Source organism: Meleagris gallopavo, chromosome Z (assembly GCF_000146605.3).
Source record: "Meleagris gallopavo isolate NT-WF06-2002-E0010 breed Aviagen turkey brand Nicholas breeding stock chromosome Z, Turkey_5.1, whole genome shotgun sequence".
Taxonomy (NCBI): Eukaryota; Metazoa; Chordata; class Aves; order Galliformes; family Phasianidae; genus Meleagris; species Meleagris gallopavo.
The window spans coordinates 1,365,041-1,375,138 of NC_015041.2; the positions used below are offsets into that span (position 1 = coordinate 1,365,041).

Sequence of the window (10,098 nt, forward strand, 5' to 3'; positions counted from 1 at the left end):
GAGTATAGTGAAATCTTTCCTGTGTAGACAGGGCTTCATTCTTGCTTGGCTACGAGAGGCAGATTATATTTTGGAAATAGTGATGGTTTGCCATGCTGAGATATACAGCATGTTCTAAACCAAAAACCCCAGTTTTGCAAAGCACGAAGCCTCGAGTGTGCTTAAGGCTGCAGTGTGAGGGCAGCCTGTTTCCTAAAACTGAAATGGTGATATGTGCTGGCTCCTTCCTCCTCATAAAGTCAGCATGCCTTGGAATGTCCCCAGCACTCTGGCCAGCTGTCTTCAGGGCTGTCTGCATCCAGTACATCTGTGCCCTTGGACTCTTCCTTGCAGGACAGAGTGGCTGCAGCAGTTCCCAGTCCATGTGGTCCCAGTGGGTGGCAGCTCACCAAGCTGGTAATGGTGTAGGAGGGCATAACTGGCATCATCCTGGGGAACATCCTCGCTGCTTCCTAGGATACAGAATCTTGGTCCATGGCTTGGGAATGTTTCCAGGCAAGATTTACCTTAGAAGTACATATGTTAGTCCTTTATTCTTCCAGAATCTTTACGGACTAAAGCAAACCTACATCTCCTAAGGGACTTAGGACACTTTAGAAAGGTAAGTTTTTAGGAGAGAACACCTCTTGTTTTGAAAGGGGGCACAAATCCTTCTTGAGTCTGTGCCTCCATTTGTATGGCATTAGTCATTGCTTAAATATTGTTCAGAATGCAGTTGTCTTTGCAGCCACTAGCTCTCCATGAGTCTGTTGCTTGTGTTTGAATGAACCCACTGTGTAGGTGTAGTAAACGCAACCTTTAATGGAAGCCCTGTGGATGGAGAATGGATTTGGGATGTGTGTGTGGCTTACAAGAGCTCTAGTTTACTTGGATGGGTGACACGGAGCAGGGAGGTCTGGCAGCATGTAGGCAGTGGATCTTCTGTGTGAGCAGAACAGAGAGGCCATTAAGTGAACCACAGATCTGGGTTGAGATAACTGTCTTTGAACTACAGGACAATTTCCTGCAGGCTATGCAATGTGTTTGGATTTTTGGACCTGGAACATAGTCCTAGTGTAGATGAGCCAGTAAGCCATCAATATTAATCCCAGCCTGGGTAGGCTTATGTCCCAAAGGACAGCACTGTAAAATGCAGGGTACTGGAGCAGTTTTACTCTCTAGCTAATCAGTTTTTCTGTACCTTCTTTTCCAACACCCACGTGTGCTTCCTCACCACCTTCCTTCTCTGCGGTGTCCTGGGCCCTAAGTTATACCTCCATCATACAGTCACTTCAGAGTACTGTTTGTCTTTTTATAGGTTTTGGACTTTGAAATCAACTTTGATAGTTCAAATACTTACAGAAAAGAGGTTGACAATATAAAATACTCTTCCTGTCTGGCATACTGTAAGGCTATAGCACTTCTGTATGTGTTGGGAAGTAACCATGTGGCACATGGTGCTTACACCCTACAATTTCAAGAAAGTGGAATCTGTGTGACAGCATCAGCTTTCGAGCACAGAATCTGTTGCTCCAGGGAGTAAGCTGCTAGAGATACCTGTGTAAATTACATGCAGCACACTGTGTCTACTTACTGTTCTAATTGAACGTGTGTGATGATTGTCTTACAAGCAGTAGTGGTGCAGATTTAAGGACACAGGGGTGTTCCCTGGTGTCCCACAGGCTACCTGTGTCTTCAGGGCAACAACTGCAGTCTTTGCATGGCTGCTGGCAGCCCACCGTGCTGGTAGTGGCACCTTAGGAGTAGCAGAGGTGGCAGGCACTGCTGAAGCAGTGATGGTCACTATCTCCCTTCTGCCCCCTGGGATTCTGGAGGACTGTGAATCGTCTTAGAGCATCTCACCCTCCCTGGGATGGTATTTAATTGAGGTGTGTGAGACAGGCAGGAAGGGGAGCAGACCCACTCCCTCCTTTTCTCTGTGGCCCACACTAAAGTTTTTAAAAAGTGTCCATGGAATTGTGGTGGTTATCTGTGCTAGAAGTGCTGTTAAGAACTGTATCAGCTGGGGTTGGTAACTTTAAATGTAAATCTCAATCTCTCTTTTTAAAATCAGGAGTGGGGTGAACTTCTTGTTCTTTTCTTTCTGATACAACTTTTCAGAGATTGTTAACTTCAAAGGTGAAATAGCAGCCACGTTTCTGGCTTTGTGCTGGTTTTAAGATGTTTGTTGCCCAAGTTCTCCTCATTTCTGAGTCTCATTTTGCGTTACTCACGTGAAATAAATTATCATTTCTCAGTGGTCACAGAGCACGTTTGTGGTGGACCTGAGATGGGCCCATGCCTCTGAGAACATGTTGACATGCTGCCCATTTATACACTCATGCTGTTCTTTGCTTTGCCTCAATCTGCTGCTCCTTTCAACTTGTGCTTGTGTCACTGGAAGTTCCTTTTTTTTAACTGTTGTGCTTGTCACTCAACCGGTTTCCAGAAGTTGTCTCTCATTTCCTCCTGCTTGATTTCACAATTAAAGTTTTGTCGTTCTGTAGCTGGGACTTAAGGTACAACACTGTAAATCTGTGTAAAACATACATCTTGTATGGAGTAGAAAATAACAAAAATAACACCCATTACTTAATCAAGGAGAATGCAGAAATTAGTGAGGAGCATCACCGCAATATGCTTCTCCTTGGAGCCCAAGTTTTCCTGTACTGAGAAAAACAGTAAATAAGAGCATACATGGAGAATGCGATGGCTGGATGGTGGCACCTTGGAGCTAGGCTGTGATAGTTCAGTTCCAGATGCGCATGGCCTGTGGTTGTAATTGTAGGGCAGCTTACATTGAAAAGCAAACAAAAACAAAAAAGAAACCAACCCAGAAATGACTCTCAAAAAGAGAATTTTGGTGTGAGCTAGGCTGAGGAAGTTTTGCCTGTTTTAAGGAGCATTGCAGCTGTATCAACTACCTAAAGTCAGAGTTTGTTCACCTTTAAAAACATGATCATTTACTTTGAATCACGCGTTCCATTTTGATAGCCTCCTTCATATAGAAAATATAGCATGCGACGTCCATCCAAGTGCAAACCTACCAGTGCTCTATCTTCTATGTGGAAGGAAGTACTCTGTACATTTCTCCATGTTTGACATCATGGTGTTTTGAATAACCACGTTCCATATTCATACCAATTTTTTGTTCTTGTTTTCAATTTATGCACAGCACTTGCTCTGAAATTTGGGGACTGAGTACACCAAACACGATAGATCAGTGGGACACAACAGGCCTTTACAGCTTCTCTGAACAAACCAGGTGAATATTCTGCCCTCTCTCCATCATAGAACCTTGTGGGAGGGATTGGCTTTGGAGGGTCTGTCATGGGATGCTTTAGCTGTAAAATAAACTAAATGCTTCTTAGGTCTCTCATGGTACAGCATTTTAAAACATTTGCTTTCCAGCGTAGCAATCCAAGTGTTCTCAGCTGATGTTTTGACCAATGAAATCCTAGTTGTGGAACATTCATTCTTTTTTCACTTAAATGCAAGCTCTGATGTGGTTTAGTATTTTTATTAACAACATTGGGCTACTTAATTCTTTAGACCTAATCTTACAAAGTGTTTAAACTGCTTTGTATGCCATGAGCTTTCAGTTGAATCTCACTAATTGGTTCCAATATGAGCTGCTAAAGAACCGCTTGTAAATTCTTCAGTAGTTAACAGCAGTCAAATTCTAAGCAGGGTCTTTTTTTTTTTCCCCCCATATAACATTGCTTGATTTGTGTACTGAGGTTTGTCTCCCATCCCATAACAGTCATAAACATCTGCATTTGTGTAAGCATATGCGGTCTGTCTTAAAACTAGCAAAACATTTTCAGCTAGTAGCAAGGCAGAGAAAAGCAAGAAAATAGCATGCAGCCCCTGTGAGATGTGTTCACACTTGTTGCGTCACAGTCACACTGCCATGTGGATCCCTCGGGCAGCTGACTGCTTAGAGGCTAATTTGCAGTCCCTGGGGAATTAAGCTTAAAGCCATATAGCATCCATGCCCTGACAAACCTTGAAGTTTAGAAACTGAAGGGACTGTTAAGTGTGTGATTTTCTTTCAGCAATTGTTTTCTGCATTTAAGTGTGTATGAAATGATCATCCCAAATATTTGGTTAGAGATAAAGTGACTTTTAATGACCACTAAATTCACTGTCAATAATTTGAACAGTTCAGAAATTTAACACTCACGCCACCATTTCTCTCCCATTTGGAGCCTTTTAACAAGAGTACAAACATCACTAAGTGTCAATTCATTGAATTCTGAAAATGAGCAAACTGCCCTTTCCATAGTTTACACTGTTGATTGAATGATTATGAGACTGTGCAGCCTGTAAATACCTCTCAACATTTTTCCCATGTAGATCTCTTGATGGCCGACTACAGGTGTCACATCGTAAAGGACTACCACATGTCATCTACTGTCGTCTGTGGCGCTGGCCGGACCTTCACAGTCACCATGAACTTAAAGCAATTGAAAACTGTGAATATGCTTTTAATCTTAAAAAGGATGAAGTATGTGTAAACCCATACCACTACCAGAGAGTGGAGACACCAGGTAGGAAGACTGCTTCTGGCTTTATAGCATCATCTGTCTGTACACGAATTGTGAATGCCCCCTCCCTGGACGCATTCAAGGCCAGGCTAGATGGGGCTTGGAGCAACCTGATTTAGAGGGAGGTATCCCTGCCTATAGCAGGAGGGTTGGAACTAGATGATCTTAAGGGTCCCTTCCAACCCAAACCATTCTATGATTCTGTGAGGGACACAGTTTAGTGGGGGTGAGTTGAGGTTGGACTTGCTGATCTTGGAGGTCTTTTTCAACCTTCACAATTCTGTGTTTCTACACACTTGTTCTGTATTTTTCATTTGAAACTTACTGAAAGATGATGTGTTCTCTTGCCAAAACTGAAAGATGATTAAGGATGCAGGTTTGGAGAATGCCATCCGCTGAAAGTTTTTAATAGAAAAGATGCTGAATAACCTTGACCAATGTGTTGAATGCCTCAATAAATGCTTCTAGTAGTGCTATTAATTTCCAGCTGGCTAAGGATGGTCCAGCATGAAAATGAAAATAGAATGACTTAACTGTGCTAATATGGAATAGCCATGTTCAAGAGAAGTCTGCTTGTTCTGGTAATTACCAGTATAACTGTAGTATTAGCAGTACTGAGACACACACCAAAGAAGTTGTTAGATGGTTTAGATTTGTTTTTTCTTTTAGTTCATAGAAGTATGAGTTTGGAAGATTCTAATTCTTTGACTTTTGTTTTTCCAGTCTTGCCTCCTGTACTAGTGCCAAGGCACACTGAGATCCTAACAGAGCTTCCTCCTCTTGATGACTACACCCACTCCATTCCTGAGAACACTAACTTCCCAGCTGGAATTGAACCACAGAGCAACTACATACCAGGTACTTTCTTACCTCTCAACATGAACAGTACACTTAACATTACAATGGAACAAAGATAGTAATTTCATCCTCCCACGTGATCAAATGAATTGAAAGACACCAATAAATTAATTTTTATTGATTTTCTTCATTAATTCCAGTGGAGCACCTGAGAACAAAACAGTGACTGTAGCAATTGGACAGATCAATACAACGGGAAATGCATTACAACAAAGGAGTGATGACAAAAGAACTAGCACAATAAAGAGGCACTGTAGAGTAAGGGGAAAAGATTACTCACCTGCATCAGAAGATACTAGGTTCACAGGAAAAAACATCACCAAGAAGAAATTGCCAGAAAGAGATCCTTCCCTAGTGGTAGTCAGCCCTTAAATGAGGTCTAAAAGAGGTGGAGGCAAGCTTCACCCCTTCTGGTTGCACAGGTGAATTGCCTTCACCTGTGCTCCCAGGGCTGACCATGTCTTATCCCTAGGTGCTCAATCAGTGGATCAGGCTGTGACTCAACAGTTCCCATACAGTGACTAAAACCTTTTTATCTGTAGCTTGTAATTGATTGAGATCTGTTTTGTGAATTTGTAACTCCAGTGTGCATACAGTTTTGCTGTTAGTATTCAATATAAGCATATTGAATTAATAAAGAATTTTTTCTCCTCTTTGCTTCTTCCCTACACCAAAACAAAAAAGAATTTGAAGCTGAACTGCTGCAGTGCACACAAGCCTCTATCCTTATTGAAATGTGAAATAAGTGACCTTTGTTTCCTGTCCCAGTTTCCCATTTCCTACCACTTCAGGAAGTTGCCTGGAATATAAAACTGAGCCAAGCTGAAGTTTTTCATAAATGTTTAAGGTAGCTATGTTACAGCACCCAAGGACTGAAATAAGCTGAGAATTCATATCCTGATTCTAGAGGAATGACTGCCTTGAAACTCAAATATGTGTGATATACAAATTGTATCTACATGTCTTATGCAGGATGTTGCTTGTATTTCCTTCAAATATATCTGAAAATTGAATTAGCACCAAGAAAATTTCAATGAATTTGATCTCATTTATTTAATTAATGCAGAATTTGTTACCACATAAGGAGGTTGGAACTAGATGATCTTTAAGGTCCTTTCCAAACTAAACCATTCTATGACAAGATCTTTAAAGAGGTATTTAAGATGCTCAAACTTGGTGTTGCTTCTTCACTTATGTATACTTTTTTGACTCAATCTGAGGGCTTTTGATGATGTTTGTGGACAGCTTACTACAAAGGCACCATGTGGAAATCCAGGAAATGAGCTCAAGGAACTCTAGGTAGCTATTTGCAAGAAGCCCACTCAAGGTGATTGTGGGCATTCATATGATCTACACATGTTTATGCAGCTCACCACACCTTGCCTCCTTCTCTTTGCTACTGACACCCTACTCTTGTATTCAAGAATCATATCTGAATCTCACTTTGGTGTTGATAGCTAATCTTTACTACTTAGGTTCTGATAAGCTTTGCATGTCTGACATCCTGCTTCAGTGAATTGTTTTCTGTAGCAGGAGGCCAGACTACAGCCATGGTACTATTCGGTCTACAAAGTATTGGTTTGCTTGGTCTACAAAGAGATTGATTTCGTCTACTGTGTATGTTTGTTGGGCAGGTGGTGATTGGGAGGTACAGGATAAGTCTTCAGGGCCCTTCCAAGTTTGGGATGTGCTGAGCTGTGGCATCCAGACTTCTGACTAGGAATTGTTAATGTTGTACTTGAGCATTTATTTCCATCTGTACTGTTGCTCACCTCTGACTCTAAAATAGTATTAATAGATGAAGGGAGTCTGTGTTCAGACAGCTAGATATGGAACATAAGCTGTGCCAAAAAAAAACAACTGGAGGTGTGGGTTGGATTGGAAATGGTTATTGACCTTGACAATGTATGTGGGCTTAACTATATCAAATGACCAAAAGATGGGTGGAATCCAGTTTATCACAATGAATTATATAAAAATGTTCAAAACAGCTGCAATTTTTGTCATTGTATTCTTGCTAGTAAAGATTTCCCTCGATTTTCCCTTTAAATTCTCACTTGAATTTTGCCATATCTATATTTAGTGTGCTTATTTTACATAGTGAATCAAAGATGTAGCTCTTTTGGTTCACTTTTATTTAATCACCTTATTTAATCAAGTTTCCTCTTGCTGACTTCCTTCTGATGTTACTCTACTTCTGTAAATCTCTCACATGATAGAGATACAATTTGATTTTAATTCTGAAGCTGAAGGCTTTATCTTTGTTTCTGCTGTTTGGTAATATGTAATTAAATGTTTAATATCTTAGATGTTTCAGAGACAATTCTAAGGTGATTGTAGAGATCAGTTGGCTTTGACCACTTTCACTAAAGAGACTGATATTTTGTCTTTAATAAGTAGAAAGAGATGCTTGCCCAGTATCCCATCTTTAAAGAAAGCTAGTGATAAGAATTGGTGTTTTTTAATAGCACTTGAGAATTATCATAATAAATAGTGCTTGTGCATCATAACTCATTAGATAATACCCTTATCGTTAATGAGTGAAAGCAACTGTTAGGTGCTGAAGAAAAATAGATATGGTAACTCAACTGAAAATTAGCTTTTAAATCTCACAACTTGTAAGATGTGGTAAGGTGTCTGATCTGATGGTTTTACTGCATGAAGACAGCTCCTATTTTTTTTGTAAAGTCACCAGATGTTTTTTTCATTTGTAGTTCTACTAAATGTGAAAGCTGTTGATCACAATTGCAAAATTGTTACTCGTAATGGAAGTATCTTTATTACATGGAACAAGCAAGGGTTGTCCATTAATTATATAACACGTGAGCAACTGATGGGTACACAGATGATTCATTTTACATCATCAGTTAGGCAGATAATGGATTGGAGCTCCTACCGGAAGGAAATCCAGTGTAATGACATTCTAATTTGGTGTGCAGATATCGCACAGAGCTTACGAGGACTTGAGGACTAAACCCCAAATGCTGAATCTTACAAGTTTCCCATCTGTTTAAACAATAAATAGATATTTTTTGTTTGACAGAAACACCACCTCCAGGATATATCAGTGAAGATGGAGAAACAAGTGACCAGCAGTTGAACCAAAGCATGGATACAGGTAACATTTCATTTTTCACCACTTCATAGTCTTGGGATTGCTTGTTGTGATCCCTTTACATATAGTGGCATGTCTTCAGCCCAAGTGATGACAGCAGCAGCCCTCTGTACAACCTGTTGTGTTGCATTTCAAATTAATTCTTGTTAGGAAGGCTCTATTGAAGGACCTTCTCACTGGAGAAGTGCATAAATAAAGAAATGTTCACAGACTGTGCATGAAGAGACCTCTGCCAAGTGCCCTGCTGAGATGTTAATAGGCTCTTTATGAGGAGAGGTAGGTTCCCAGGAGTCTGGAAAATTAAGTGTGATCTGAATTCTGAATAAAGATGAGACATGCTGGAAAACTTGTTCTAGGTTTTCTGAGATTTCTTAGTCCAAAGAACATTAAGATGAAGCTAGTACCTAAATTAACAGTCATACTTATCTGTTTGAAGTAACAAGAATCGTTTGCTCTGAACCAATATGTGTTGCTCCAACAGGATCTCCAGCAGAGCTGTCTCCCAGTACTCTCTCCCCAGTTAATCACAGCCTGGGTAAGCTGGAAACACTTTTGTTTTGGTGTGTGAGGGGACACATTCCTCTTTATGTATACAATTACACTAAAAATAAAACCATAACTTAGAAAAGTCAGAGTTGTGTTAGAAGAATACTACTGGATTGGCTTCCAGATGATAAGTATCATAGACCTGGGTTAATAACTAGCTAACAACTACTCTATTTCTGCAACTGAATCTCTAGCAGAGTAAAACCTCTGAGTGATTCAGTTGAATCTCTTATTTAACATTACCAAAGTGTTTTCAAGTTACAGAAAGGCAACAGGAGTGCCTCAATGTCTGGAACTCACAGTAGCCTAATCATTTTGTTAAGCAAAATGCAAGTACTGAAGTACTCGAGCTGTGACCATTTTAGATCACCTCCTCTCTTCCCTTGTGTGAAATACTGAATTTCATTCTTTTTGCTGAGGTAGGTAAAAATGACAGCAAGCAGAATTGTAATATGCATAGCTTGAGGAGACGAGAGCTGTCATTTCTGGAAGAGAAGAAAAGCAGGGCAGATAGGGTTATTTCAGGCTCAAATTCTGTGCTACTCTTATTTTTTATTGTTTTCAGACTTGCAGCCAGTCACTTATTCGGAACCCGCGTTTTGGTGTTCAATAGCATATTATGAGTTGAATCAAAGAGTGGGAGAAACCTTCCATGCATCACAGCCTTCCCTGACTGTAGATGGCTTCACAGATCCATCCAATTCAGAACGGTTTTGTCTAGGTCTGCTTTCCAATGTCAACAGAAACGCAACAGTGGAAATGACAAGGCGTCACATAGGTAAGGATCTGATCTTTTAGCTATTTTAACACTTTAGCCTAGCCATGAAATCATTTCTGTAGCGGTCCAGGTAGGAAGAACAGAGATCTGTTTTGGGATCATTTCACCCCTGTGCATCCAGCCTCCAAACTTCTTTCTTGAGGCTCGATCATGACATAATCAAGATTTTCTCCTTAATAGTTACAGAATACTGTTTTCCACATTGCAGCCTCTTCTTCAATAAATTCTATATTATTTTTATTGGATTATTTCATTTAGCAGTGTTCACTAAT

General features: G+C 40.3%; 1 protein-coding gene across 7 annotated transcripts in view; it reads left to right on the plus strand.

The window, feature by feature from the left end:
- Positions 1–10,098, plus strand: part of SMAD2 (SMAD family member 2) — a 201,177-nt gene that overhangs the window by 23,300 nt on the left and 167,779 nt on the right. The window contains exons 2-7 of one of the 7 annotated variants that reach the window (XM_010725153.3): positions 3,155–3,244; positions 4,339–4,532; positions 5,253–5,387; positions 8,431–8,505; positions 8,984–9,037; positions 9,614–9,861. The exons of 5 other annotated variants lie outside the window; for them this stretch is intronic. In XM_010725153.3, coding sequence (XP_010723455.2) covers positions 3,155–3,244; positions 4,339–4,532; positions 5,253–5,387; positions 8,431–8,505; positions 8,984–9,037; positions 9,614–9,846 — 781 coding nt within the window. In that variant the 3' untranslated portion in view covers positions 9,847–9,861. Of the gene's footprint in view, positions 1–3,154; positions 3,245–4,338; positions 4,533–5,252; positions 5,388–8,430; positions 8,506–8,983; positions 9,038–9,613; positions 9,862–10,098 lie in introns of those variants that run through there. One more of the 7 variants, XM_019610287.2, reaches the window with a different exon arrangement.